Source organism: Apostichopus japonicus, chromosome 6 (genome assembly GCF_037975245.1).
Source record: "Apostichopus japonicus isolate 1M-3 chromosome 6, ASM3797524v1, whole genome shotgun sequence".
NCBI lineage: Eukaryota > Metazoa > Echinodermata > Holothuroidea > Aspidochirotida > Stichopodidae > Apostichopus > Apostichopus japonicus.
The window spans coordinates 4662088-4676952 of record NC_092566.1 but is presented as its reverse complement, the minus strand read 5'-3'; the positions used below and the strand labels follow the sequence as shown (position 1 = coordinate 4676952).

General features: G+C 38.3%; 1 protein-coding gene across 3 annotated transcripts in view; it reads right to left on the bottom strand.

Annotated features, from left to right (window-relative positions):
- The window catches only part of LOC139968741 (cadherin-23-like), a 115120-nt gene that overhangs the window by 61917 nt on the left and 38338 nt on the right, over window positions 1-14865 (bottom strand). For all 3 annotated transcript variants that reach the window (XM_071973079.1, XM_071973080.1, XM_071973081.1), the window contains 11 exons: window positions 12965-13114; window positions 10850-11040; window positions 9757-9886; window positions 8987-9075; window positions 7988-8078; window positions 6989-7108; window positions 6239-6322; window positions 4636-4734; window positions 3828-4014; window positions 2732-2826; window positions 667-801 (listed from right to left, as the gene is read on the bottom strand). In XM_071973079.1, the coding sequence (XP_071829180.1) occupies window positions 667-801; window positions 2732-2826; window positions 3828-4014; window positions 4636-4734; window positions 6239-6322; window positions 6989-7108; window positions 7988-8078; window positions 8987-9075; window positions 9757-9886; window positions 10850-11040; window positions 12965-13114 (1371 nt within the window). The remainder of the gene's footprint in view (window positions 1-666; window positions 802-2731; window positions 2827-3827; window positions 4015-4635; window positions 4735-6238; window positions 6323-6988; window positions 7109-7987; window positions 8079-8986; window positions 9076-9756; window positions 9887-10849; window positions 11041-12964; window positions 13115-14865) is intronic.

Here is a 14865-nt window from a genome sequence, read left to right as displayed (position 1 = left end):
TAGTCTATTAGAGTCTATCAAATATTCTGTTGCATAGACACCTTTTCCATATTTAGTCACAAATTACATGGAAGTTCAAATTGGGAAAATTTTCACATTTGTCTTTTCTCTCCTTTATTTTGGAATGAGTGGACTCAAATCCATGCTAATGGACTGCATTCTTGTAGGATTAATTATTTCTTTGGAAGGGGGGGGGAGGGTAGAATAGCTTCCAATAGTTACCATATATAGGGTTGTGCATACAGCTAAAATGTACAGCAGGATTTTCCTCTCATTACGGAACGTACCAAAATGTGATTTATCTCTTACGTTGTTTAATTCTAACATGTATGGAGGGCTATACTGACAAGCTATCACTAGATTCTAGACTCTTTTGGGGCAGATATTGATTTCAAAGAATAGGGATTTTCTGAGTTTTGTTCCCAAGTGTTGAACACCTACGGCAAATGAGCCAGCCGTGCGTCGAACAACCTAAGCAGTGTTTTAAGGTTGTCCGAAGCGATTTTGGGTCATCCTGGACGACCGTTAAATTTAAGCCCTGAGTATAATTGACATTTAGTCATCGTAGCTTTAGGTACACTATCGGGATGTTTTGCTTCACGTTAATCCAAATATCTGTCATCAATTTAATATTTTTTTAAATGAAAGAAAAAAAATATGACTTACCAGACTGCCAATTTCCAGATCAAATACGACATCAATATCTTCAGGATGATCGTCAAACACCGGAGGATTATCATTCACGTCTTCGAGATTGACTTGAATCATACTACTGTTGCTGTTCCCTCCTCCGTCAGTTGCCTGCAAATTAAGGCAGAAAATAAACTTGTAGAAGAAACAAACATGTGCAGGCAATCTGCGTGTCGATCAACCTGATCTTAAAATGACAAGGATTCATTGGGAAAAATTGTACGATATAAATTAATATATCAAAAAAAAAACTGTGCAAGAGAAGGTTTCTACTGACTTGTATACTTGAAGTGTGTGCTGTGATTTTCAAAACTTTGTTTCGGAGGACTGCTCGTTTTAGAAAGTTACCAGGGATGTGCCCAGGATTTCCTGAGTGCCGAGGTGTACTGATCCCTGTCCTGGGGGAGGGGTCTAAGGGGATCGAGGGGTGACATTTTTTGATTTTTGAAGTTGCTCAGATGCCAAATGCTGGCACTTGTGTAGCTTTTTAAGCACATACAAAAGTGGCCCAATTTATGTTGAATATGAAGTTAGTAATGTCTGGATTTTAGATGATAATAGTGCTGGGCGGGATTCACAATTTTTAAGACAGTGCTGGGCGGTAATTTTTAGTCCTGGGCGGGGCCAGTGCTGCCCAGCGTGGGCACATCCCTAGTTACATAATATATAGTACTTGCAATAGAGACAAAATTTCTGTAGCCGTTAGGCGGTTGTCTAAACTTGATTTATGCATTCACTGAATGAATAAGAAGAAGAAAGACATTAAATTTTGAGGACTTTTGAAAACAAAAGTTTAAAAATTGTAGCCATTGAGTCCACATTTTTTTACACAGAATCTCAGAATATGCAAATTTGTGCACTGTTGATACCCTGATGCTAGAACCACTAACAACATATTCCCTCTTAACTTCCCAGTTATAAATTGACTTTTCCTTGAACCATCTTGCAATCTTTCCCTAACATTGCCAACTGAAGATATATTAACCCAAATGAAGACAGAAATGTGACATACCCATTAAATGTATACTCCTAAATCCCATTCAAATACACATGCACAATATGTACATCTTCCAGCTAGCAATTTCCAAATAGGAGACATTTTAATATGGTATTATGTTAACAGTTTGAGGGGGCTGCAGCATCATGCAGCCAGGCTGCATAGTGCATACTCCATTGTACTCTGCATTTTCAGACAATTTACAGGCACAGCTGGTCTGCTAAGATAAAATACAAATTGTTTGACACTGTTTCTTCCTTGCTGTTGGGGATCTTGCAGCGACTGCAGCTTTTCTGTTTGACAATGTAACTTTGAATCTTTTGTATTCAAGCAATATAGAGGCACAGCTGGTCTGCTAAGATAAAATACATTTTGTTTGATACTGTTTCTTCCTCGCTGCTGGGGATCTTGCAGCGGCTGCAGTTTATCTTTTTGACACAGTAACTTTGAATCTTTTGTATTCAAGCAATATAGAGGCACAGCTGGTCTGCTCAAATAAAATATATATTGTTTGACACTGTTTCTTCCTCGCTGCTGGGGATCTTGCAGGTGCTGCAGTTTTCCAATTAAACACAGTAACTTTGAATCTTTTGTATCCAAGCAATATAGAGACACAGCTGGTCTGCTAAGATAAAATATATTGTTTGACACTGTTTCTTCCTCACTGCTGGGGATCTTGCAGGGGCTGCAGCTTTTCTATTTGACACAGTAACTTTGAATCTTTTGTATTCAAGCAATATAGGGGCACAGCTGGTCTGCTAAGATAAAATATATATTGTTTGACACTGTTTCTTCCTCGCTGCTGGGGATCTTGCAGCGGCTGCAGCTTTTCTTTTTGACACAGTGCCTGCCTTACAGTACCTACTTGATAGTATACTACTGAGGATAGCTTCGATATATAAAAAAAAACTAGAAGAAACAAAACCAAAACACATGTCACAGAGAAGAGTACAAAACAAGTAATTTTTTTTACAGTCTCATAAAACGAGGGTTGCTTTTAGGAAATCGTTCCAGAGAGAATAACTTTTAAAGAATTTTCCTTACCACAACTGTTAGGCTGAACGTTTTGACACCTTCAAAGTCCAACTTTTCATTCATCACGGTGATTTCTCCTGTGATTTTATTGATCTGAAAACGATCTGAGGAAGACAGAAGGAAAGAAGAACTTGAACCACTACTTTGCAAATAATTGATTTTTTAGTTTATTTAGAGATATCGAACACCAGACCCGAAACATGAAAATAACGGTTGTAAAGCTTAGTTAGTACCATGCCTATTAAAAAATAACAGTGTTTTCCCAAAGCTAATTTCTGCCTGTCAAATTTTTAAGCTTCTGTGGGATATACATAAGCTATGATTACACGACCAGGGAGTGTTTATACCGGGACTCGAGCATAAGATTAATTTTCTCATCTGGAGCCATGCATGAAAAGCTTCCGAAAAATTGGGCTTCTCTGAAGCATTTATGAAGTTGAGCTTTTAGTTGAGCGATGGGAATTTTACTGTCGTAATTCAACAGCTTGAAAATGATTGAAAATGATTTGAAAATCAAGTGGGAAACCAAGTGGTATGTTTTAATATCTGTTTGGAAAATGGCACTTCTGAATACGACGTTTTCTGTCAGGGGGAGGAGTCTATAGGCCTAGGCTGTTTACCTTCCAAAGAATCTAATAGGCTGTACTCAATCTCTGAGTACACTGTGTCAGGGGGAGGAGTCCTTAGGCCTAGGCTGTTTACCTTTCAATGAATCTAATAGGCTGTACTCAATCACTGAGTACAGTTTCTGGGGAGGAGTCCTTAGGCCTAGGCTGTGTACACCTTCCACAGAATCTAATAGGCTGTACTCAATCTCTGAGTAGTGTCGGGGGAGGAGTCCTTAGGCCTAGGCTGTTTACCTTCCACAGAATCTAATAGGCTGTACTCAATCTCTGAGTACACTGTGTCAAGGGGAGGAGTCCTTAGGCCTAGGCTGTTTACCTTTCAATGAATGTAATAGGCTGTACTCAATCACTGAGTACAGTGTCTGGGGAGGAGTCCTTAGGCCTAGGCTGTGTATACCTTCCACAGAATCTAATAGGCTGTACTCAATCTCTGAGTACACTGTGTCAAGGGGAGGAGTCCTTAGGCCTAGGCTGTTTACCTTCCACAGAATCTAATAGGCTGTACTCAATCGTTGAGTACACTGTGTCTGGTTTGTCTTCATCAATTGCACTTATCTGGCATACAGAAGTCCCTGTCGGTGAGTTCTCAGCGACCGTTACCAACCCATCGCAAAGACTGGTGAATCCTGGTGTGTTGTCGTTTTCATCTTCGATGGTCACATTTACCTATATCATGATTTAAGGAGAAAAATGATCTAGTGTTTTCAAATTTTGTGTGGCAGCACTGGTTTTGTAGGCTCTGAAGTTTGTATCTTTAATTTAAAACAGAATGTTTTCTGAGTAAAAAGAAGAAAAAAAGCTATTGATATATTTCGATTTTGACCATCTTGCATATTTTCCATGATTTGCTGAGTAAATATGTCAGAATCTGACACTGCAGACTTTAAAGTGTTGAATTTATTACTTCGATCATCTCTGGCTAACAGAAATTGTCCTTATCTATTTAAAATAATCTGCTCGTAATTAAGTGTTGGATTTCCCAACTGAAAGGTGGTGCATGGGGACTCCTAGCTGCCAGCTTTTCTTCTACTGAGTGTGCAAAGCGGAGCAAGCCCCATACCCCCCCCCTCCCCCCGTTAACGTCAGGAGGTTTCTTACAGTCAGCTGGGGAAGACTTATTTCAGAGGTCGGAGATTCATGCCCCAAGCTAAATCAGTCTAAGAATTTGGACCCATTTCCCCACCTTGGTTTTACACTACACAGCATTACTAGCACCCTGTTACCACCCACCTCCCTAAGCCCCCTCCCCAGCTCCCCTGACCCACAATTTTAGTCTGGGCAACTTACCTCCACTTTTGTTTCAAATACACCATCACTCACAGTAACAGAGAATGTGAGAGAATCTTCAATTTCTCTGTCGAAAGGTCCTGTGATATTCAAAATACCCTGTAACAGAGGAGGAATTGACCATGGTGTGAAAAAGAGTTAGGTGATATAAAGGGAACAAGAATCACCACCATAGCAACAATATAAACAAACACAAATAGAAGAGTAAACTTTAATGCCGACAAAACAAAAGTTGAGCAATTATATATCTCGATTGGGGCTCTCCAGCAATTCAACAGAGTGGTTCTGTGATATCAGTCTTAATGTGTGTAAACCTGTATTGTCTAAAAAATCTCTGAATCGAATGCAATCCTGTGAAAGGCGCTCGGGAGGGGGCAGACGAGCTTGCATACGAAAGCTGAACTTTAGATCACACAAGTGAATGTGCTTAACTAAAACAATCTGCTTAACTTTGAAAACTTTCAAAAAATCTTTCAAAAAGATCCCTACCTCAATAAAAATGAACAAAATGATCAATTAGTGGTACGGTTACAACATTATGATCTGTTGTCTGAGACTGCAGCTTGTCAAGTTTCGTGGAATTTAGGTGGACCAATATGACAGCGCCCTCTATTTGGGCCTGATTTTGGGCGTGGCTGGAGAGCCACATTAAACACAAGCTCGCCAGTCGAAGATGAGTAATCGGCATGTTTTATATAATATACGTTTACCCACCAAAATATTTCCATGTTTATCAATTGAAGTGGCCTTTGCGATGGTTGTCAATCCCCCCCCCCCCAATACTGCCTGTTATATTTGGTGGTCTGCAGAAGGTTCAGATTTTACTTAACTATAAAATAAGGATAACAAAATTTACTAGGAAGCATGTTGCAGAATATATCAAGCTTCAAAGATAAATAACTCAAACATACTAAATTACTTTCACTTTTAGTTCTGCCCATATCTAATCCTCGATAGAAAAGAGAAGAAGAAATAGTTGAAAAAAAATCCTTTTAACTGATCAATCAATAAATTGTTCATAATATCAGTCAATGGATCATTTAATGCATGAATAATTCACTCACTCAATAGATCAATCAATCAGTTAATTAATTAATTAATTAAAATATTTAAAATCACTATTATTGACCCTGGCTACTCCTCCAACGACAAAAACTTATGAAACAAAAGAAATAGTTGAAGAAAGAAGATATCTCAATCATTTTAACTGATCAATCAATGAATTCTTCATAATATCAGTCAATGGATCGTTTAATGCATGAATAATTCACTCACTCAATAGATCAATCAATCAGTTAATTAATTAAAATATTTAACAGTGAATCAATCGCCCTTACAATCAATCAATCAGCCAATCAATCAATCATTAAATCAATCATTCAAACTATCAGTCTACAAATACATTTAAAAGATGAATCAGTGATCTATCTCCCACTCAAATCAATCTTTCGATCCATCAGCCAGCCAGTCAATTTAACCCATTAATCAACCACTCATTCAATAGATCGATCGATCAATGGATCACGAAAATTATCGGTCGATCAATCATAGATGAATCAATCAGTGAAACGCATTACATCGATCGAAAAGAAAACAAACCAACCTCTTCACTGATCTCAGTGTTAATTGGAGCACTAGCTGACACAGTATAATTAAGATTGACAGAGTCAACATCTGTAGCACTCGCCTGTTGATACAAGAAGAAAAGTATAACCATCGTTATAGGCGTAGGAGGCGGGGGGGGTGGGCTGGGGGGGCTACAGCCCCCCAACCAAACATTTTTGTGAAAATTTTTCAGGCACCTACTGAAAGAAAAATAATTTGCAATGTGTTTTTCAATGGTTAAACTGATATTATTATTATCATTATTTTTGTAACGACTTCCCCAATAATTCTGACCAATATGGAAGGGTAATAACACGGCAAATGATTGTATGTTATTGGCATGCAATGTAATAACCGATGCATGCCTATATGATATGCACGTTAACATGTCGAACGCGCGCGGAGCGAGTGAACAACTTTGGTTATATTTTTCGGGAAAGTCGTTACAGCCCCCCCAAATCCAGTTGGGCTCCTACGCCTATGACCATCGTAAATATACCATCTTGAGTAAACTGACAAAATTGTTCAGACAGTAATAACCCCTACAAATGCAGTCTAGAAAAGCATTTTAATGTAGTGATACATCACTCGTTAATAAAATTTAAAATGTCATTGCCTTTGGGGGGCGGGGGGGGGGAATTGCCTGTAATACACTCAGAAAGTTGCATGGATGATACGACAAACATCTGCTAGACATTTAGGAACCATTCACATCACTACTTTGAGAACACATGTAAGAAGAGCTTACATTTATGTAATATGGCGTGGGATCATTTTCAGGGATGTTGCCACTTGGAGCCTTGTCATTGAAGATGGGACGGTTGTCGTTTACATCCATTATTTCGATGTTCAGTGTGTCTTGCACGGGCTGTGAAAAAAAAATGCAAAAGATGCCGAAAGATAGCTTTCAAATAGAAAATACTGACTGAAAAGTAATCGTTAGTATACGACCAAATTTATTCATTGATCGCTTGGGGACAAATTCAGTAGGCTGATAGCAGTTCTACTTTAATTTAAAAAAAAATTTATGAATAAAACTCTCAAAAGCTTTACCTTCGTCTGGAGGTTATCACACTCCAAAATGTTATCAACTATACATACATACATTGAGAGGGTTTTGAAAATTTATGTCAATTTATTTCACTATATTTCATTTCTTTGAATTCAATATCACAGCAGTGTGGGAAATTGCTAATGTTATGTTTCTTTTCCATGCATGGTCATCATAAGCTTTCACAAATGTTTATGAAAGTAAGATGATGAATGACCCCTTACTTGACCTTTGGTGACCGTGTATCAATGTACTTGTGTTACTACAGATGCATTGTAAAGATAAGTCTGTGCCACACTTTCAGACAAAAAAACCACAACAAAGCACAAACTTTATTCTATTAAACTACGTTTCTAACAAATATTACCGTTATCATCTAATTTACCATTGTTCAATATTACAGTTGACCGTCAAATTTAATCACTGCCATTCCAATTTTGGAGAGCCACCATCATATATATGCCACCTTTCTCCATTATACCCCTTTTCTCCAGAAAACTTTTTGATCACTATTTCAAATGCAAATCTGGATCATGTGATATATGCTCTTCTATCACAAACAAAATCGTTCCTCTTGGACCTTTCAAAGATGACATTATTAGTTCAGCCGTCCCAAGGCTTGAAATTGCCAACATCTTCTCGACAAAACTATCTTATTCTAGAATTTTCCTTCTAATAAATTTTTTGACCACTCACTTTTTCACCGTCTGAAACTTGAACTTCCAGCTCGTACGAAGTTTGTGAATCTCGTTCAAAGTCAAAGGTACCGACCGTTGACACACTTCCACTGCCAGAAGAAAGAATGATAAAAATGAAGCTTGCATTTAAATCTGCCCTACTACTGTGGCTAAATGACTTCCAGTGAAATCTGCAGACAGATTAGACTTGTGGAAGGAGAATATCTCACATCTCATAAATCTGCGGTTATTCAATCAGTGCGAAGCGTAATGTGACCATGTTGTTACATGTACCACGATAACTTCAAAATGCTAAGAGAGGAAATGTTCTCTTTAATGCAGTGATCAAAAATAACAGCAACCTTTCTCATGTGGAACTACAAATCTTGCTTGTTTCGGATTTTTAAAGGCCTCGAGAAATGAGATGAAATGTAAGTGCTGAAAATTCCCTGACTTGGAGCATGCAGTAACTAACGGACAATAAATGGTATGTTAAAATACATATTTCTCACAAAAACTTCAAATGACAAAATGTACCAATCAGATGTTCTTGTCTCTATTTTGGAGGGGGGGGGTTGAAGTATTGGGGACAGAAGGGAATTAATGATCGGGAAGTGATCGGGTCACTTTTGCTATTCAGTAGGCAGTGAAAATAAGAGGTTAACTGTTGGCAAATACATGATCTACTCTTGCCTCTGTAGCAGAACAGGTACTATGGTAAAATAGCATGAGACATAAAAGTCAAAGCTCGACAGATAATTGCTCAAAAGATATGCTAGAAATTAATTAAGTCAACCAAAAGGTTACACCCCAAGACATATTCTAGCTGCTACTCTAACAAGACATATTACTGTTAAATGGTTAGAAAATTTCAAGATTTAAAGAAATAAGAACCTAGTCCGTGACCATATACTTTCCAACATCGGTACGTTCTTGCTAAACCTTGAAGGAAATAGGCCTACACTGATGACCAATATAAAGGAACACACAAAGTCATTCAAATAATGCACTTTCATACCTTTCCTTGTCAACGACAAACTTTCCATTTCCTCCACTGGTTAATGAATATTCAAGTCTGTCATTATCATCGGTGTCGCTATCAATAGCCTGGAAAAATTTAAGACAAGAAATAAAAATTGACTAAGTAAAAATACCAGCAAATTTCATTCAAAGTTCCTGACAAATCTATGCCACTCTGGTCAATACAGTGCGTCTAGTAAATCAAGCAATAAATGTGGCTATATGATCACAATAAAGTACATAGGTCAGAAGTATTAGACGTTTTACCAGCCGACCTAACTGGCTGGTTGTATTCGAACCTAAGCTGTATGCTAGCCTACTAGCCTACAGGCTGTATTTAGACCAGGCTGTATGCAAACCCTGATTGCATTTGGATTTCATTTGGCCTGCATGTAAACTGCATTGACTGTATTTGGAGCTAGGTTATATGCAAACATAAGCTGTACGCACACTGCAGCTATAGGCTGTTTCTTGCTTCAGTTTTCTTTCTGTTGTTTAGTTTTCCATGCATGGTCGTCATCATCAACATCATAAACAACCTACGTTTATTGTTTTTTAGGATCCATCATGTGGCTGCACTTACTGTCATTCGGTACAATATACCAAACACTGATCTGTATTGCCTTTAGTGTACACAATATGTGTAGAAATATATTTGAATTGAAAGGGTGCACCCTTTCAATTCATGTCCTATATAATACAAGTAACATGAAATCTCCTCTTTTTTTTTTATAAATGGTCTGAGATGAATATATATATATATATTACCCTCAGAATGAAGACTACACTATTTAACGGTGCGCTTTCCAGGACAACTATGTCAGCTGGTAGTCCCAGAAATGATGGACTGTATTCATTTATGTCCTCAACCATCACCAACACATCTGTGAATGAAGTCCTGTGATTTGGAAAGAAAGAAAGATCAAAGAAAGAAGCTTTTGATTAGATAACTGAACTGTAGATCACCACTCACTGTTCACTGGCACTTGTACTGGAAGGAACTACTGTACATGTTTGAAGGAAAACAAATAATTTACTGATTGTTTTGAATTCTTAAGTGACAATGAACCAAGCTATATATTACATGCCATCACTCAATTATGTGGAGAGATCCTTTAAAAGATATCAGGTGCTAGGTAATTACAGGTAACAGAACATTCTGAAAAAAATTGGGCCAATTCATCTTTATACAATTTTATCACTATGTAGTACATATTATGATAAAATTGCACTTGTCTAAAAATTAATGCAAAAATCGATTTATTCTGACATGAAAATGCAAATTTCAGGCAGCTCTAAGCATTTTTCGGATTTCAATTTTCCCATACCAACCCCCATCCCCCCCCCCTCCCCACAGATGTAAACCTGGAGATTGGTGCTTGTAGGCCAGGTCGGTATGTCAAATTCCAATGGACTCCTTACAACACTTAATGATATCATTATGCAATTATGGCAGGCATTTTCAAGTACAATCAAGAGTGGCCGGTGACGTGGGTAGGGGGGATGCATTTTCAAGTACAATCAAGAGTGGGTGCCGTGGGTAGGGGGATGCATTTTCAAGTACAATCAAAAGTGGGTGCCGTGAGTAGGAGGGATGCATTTTCAAGTACAATCAAGAGTGGATGCCGTTGGTAGGGGGGATGCATTTTTAAGTACAATCAAGAGTGGGTGCCGTGAGTAGAGGGATGCATTTTCAAGTTCAATTGAGAGTGGGTGCTGTTGGTAGGGGGGAGAGGAGGGGATGGAATCTTTCAAGGAAGCTTCTTTAGGCAAGGGGCGCAGTATGGTCACGAACTCTGATGTTCTAGTTCAGCTACGTCTGTCGCCATGACACTGATTCAAGAAGACCATTGTCACATACCTGGCTTCAGGCCAGCGGCCGTCCGTTGCTGAAACGTTGAGGACATATGACATTTCCGTCTCGTAGTCTATCCCTTCGAAAGCTACAAAAATCTCTCCGGACATGTCGTTGATTGCAAAAGGAGAGTTTGTCGGACTAACAAGATTGTAGGTGATCCCTTCACTGGTTCCTTTAGCGTTGAGAGCAGAAACCTTCCCCCCAAAAACAAACAAAAAGAACAGAGAGAGAGAGATAGATGGAAGAAAATGAAGAATCGTGGAAATAATGAATAATCATAAGAAAATAATTGTACATATGTTCACTAGTTAAAATATTAATAAAAGTTGACTTAATGGTGTTTGTGTATACAGCATGCATATTGCATTGACATTTTGTAGCTAGCTGGTTGTCAGACCATGGTAAATGGTAACTTTGCGATGCTAAGAGGGGGAAAAATTGCTCTTTGAAAGTTAAAAGGTATAATGATGATCTCTCTTTGATTTTTGCTCTGTGGCTTAATTTTTATCCTTCAACTACTTGATTTCACCTATGCTTTGATCTGATTCCACCCGAATCAGATTGATTGATACTTCTGCAGGGCTTGAGTCACAACAGAGTCAAAGCAAGATCAACTGAGTCAAAACACTCAAAAACAAGGATAGAGTCATTCGGACTTAAGGTAAGAGTTCAAATTTTTACTGTACGTTGCCGGCAGATGGGGGAAATAATTTGTGAAAGTGGCTCAGAAAACAACATCAATTATCATTTCATATTTCACAGTTGCAATTTTTATTGACAGCAGTCTTGGTCAAGACTATGTGGATTAAATTTAAGCTGCATGCAGGAAATTGCATGGTACAATTTGTCTCTCAAACAGGACAGCAACTACGTCGATCTGTGCAGTTACATATTCCATACAACGCAGTAAGTGACACGCAGAGTTACTGCAACCCAATATACCATATTAAGGCATTTAAAGGAGAGATAAGGTATCCCAAAACATAACCTCATATACTGAAAAGATATGCAAGACGTGCCCAAGGGGGGGGGGACGTGGAAGGGCTCCTAGCCGTAAGAAATACGGCACAACGCAGTTGTATCCAGTTTTATCAGTGTATTGCAGCACCAGTTGAGAACTCTTTAAAACAGCCAATTCAATCTCTCAGAAAATAGGCAATAGACACTGGACTAAGTTCTGTAGCACATGTACACTAAAACCACAGTTGCACAGAGGCTATGAAAATAAGGTAGCCAACTGCTCAACATCCATGGAGAGCCAAACAGGCAAATTGCACTTTACCACAATACTTTAATCCCTCAAATTGACGCAAGGCCGAAATGTAGACTGAAACATGAAATCAAGCTTTTGCCAAAGCATGCAACAAAGTAGATGATCAAATGTATGCACTTGGTAAAACATAAAAATCTTATCTACTACAATTTAAACATGGTTTGATAACAATCTTAACCTTGGAAGAAAGAGCTACATGTACAAGTTCATCACCTACCACTGCCATCTTGTGGCAAACTGCTTGTAAGCAGCGTTCATTAAAAAATAAATTACACGACTAACGAGCTACTGTATATATCATGAGCCGACCTCCTCTTCCAAAACCAGGCCTGTACGTAGAGGGCGTGTGACGCAGTGGTGGAGCGTCCATACAGTCAGAGGGGGCGGATGCCCCCGCCCCCCGACGGACTCAAATGGACTGCTGGCGCCCTTTTCAGCTTTTTACTACTTTTTACTTATTCACAATTATTAACTTTTTTTATTGCGCTCTCAAATACCTATTGACATTTGTCACATTTCGTTGGTGTAATTTTCTGACAAAATGGCGATGACATCTATTTATTCTTCGTTTATCTGCAAATTAGCAAGGCCCTGAAAGGGTCATTTCTGGCGATCTAGGGAGTATCTTTACTCAAAAAATTTCTGTACGCTCTGCGCCAACCTGTGGTGGCGCTTCGCTTAGATAGTGTCGAAAGCACCCCTACAGACCATTCTCGCCCCCCCTGACCAATACCCCTAGCTCCGCCACTGGTGTGACGGCCGCACTCCATGCCCCCATGTATAGAAAATCCTGCATGCACACACGCCCCTGATGACTATAGTTTATATTATGTGTATGGTTATACCTGTATCACCAAATCCCCAGCTTCCATGTTCTCTGTAATGTACTCAATGTAGTTGTCATCCTCAAACATAGGTGCTAAAGATGACATCACTGTGATGAAAATAATCGTCTCTTCAGATGTGCAGTTGTTGTCGTTGTCACTGACGGTCACCTAGTAACAAAAAAAGGGGGGGGGGAAATTGACAATGACTGACAGAGAAATATGTAGTACTTTAAGGAAGGAATGGTATTTGTTTATATTTAACTTATTTATTTTTTAACCTGGGGTAGCTTCTGTAGTGTATTTGGGTGCATTTATGTGTTGGGAAGAATTCTTATAAATGTTTAATGGCTAAAATCCCAAATAAAATCCTATAGTTATTCAACTCTCCAGAAGAAAATGTGAATAATTTACACACTTTATTTTTTCGTGGCATTCGTAGCATATGATATATATCTAATATGAGAAATGATCTGGCGAAATGAATGAAAGCTCAAGAAAATTAATAAAGTCCTCAAGCTCCAGGTAATTAGTGATTCATTTGGTGACATTGAGATATGCAGCAAGAATTATACTAACTATTCTACATGATCAAAGTGAGGAGAGCACCCTACTTCTAGCCAATTGAAATTATAACGGATAGAATAATCAGTCCTCAACAAAATATATACTCTTCTGATAAAGACAAAGTAAAAACAATGTGCAATCTGTTAAAAGGTTAAAGGGCAATCTCACTGCATAATAATAAGGTTAAAGGGCAATCTCACTGCATAATTATAAGGTAAGAGGGTAATCTCACTGGATAATAATAAGGTTAGAGGGCAATCTCACTGCATAATCATAAGGTTAGAGGGCAATCTCACTGCATAATCATAAGGTTGCAGGACAATCTCACTGCATAATTATAAGGTTAAAGGGTAATCTCACTGCATAATTATAAGGTTAGAGGGTAATCTCACTGCATAATTATTAGGTTAGAGGGCAATCTCACTGCATAATCATAAAGTTAGAGGGCAATCTCACTGCATAATCATAAGGTTACAGGACAATCTCACTGCATAATTATAAGGTTAAAGGGTAATCTCACTGCATAATTATAAGGTTAGAGGGCAATCTCACTGCATAATTATAAGGTAAGAGGGCAATCTCACTGCATAATTATTAGGTTAGAGGGCAATCTCACTGCATAATCATAAGGTTAGAGGGCAATCTCACTGCATAATCATAAGGTTACAGGACAATCTCACTGCATAATTATAAGGTTAAAGGGTAATCTCACTGCATAATTATAAGGTTAGAGGGTAATCTCACTGCATAATTATTAGGTTAGAGGGCAATCTCACTGCATAATCATAAGGTTAGAGGGCAATCTCACTGCATAATCATAAGGTTACAGGACAATCTCACTGCATAATTATAAGGTTAAAGGGTAATCTCACTGCATAATTATAAGGTTGGAGGGTAATCTCACTGCATAATTATAAGTTTAAAGGGCAATCTCACTGCATAATTATAAGGTTAAAGGGTAATCTCACTGCATAATTATAAGGTTAAAGGGTAATCTCACTGCATAATTATAAGGTTAGAGGGTAATCTCACTGCATAATTATAAGGTTAGACGGCAATCTCACTGCATAATTATAAGGTTAAAGGGCAATCTCACTGCATAATTATACGGTTAGAGGGTAATCTCACTGCATAATTATAAGGTTAGAGGGTAATCTCACTGCATAATTATAAGGTTAGAGGGCAATCTCACTGCATAATTATAAGGTTAGAGGGTAATCTCACTGCATAATTATAAGGTTAGAGGGCAATCTCACTGCATAATTATAAGGTTAGAGGGCAATCTCACTGCATAATTATACGGTTAGAGGGTAATCTCACTGCATAATTATAAGGTTAGAGGGTAATCTCACTGC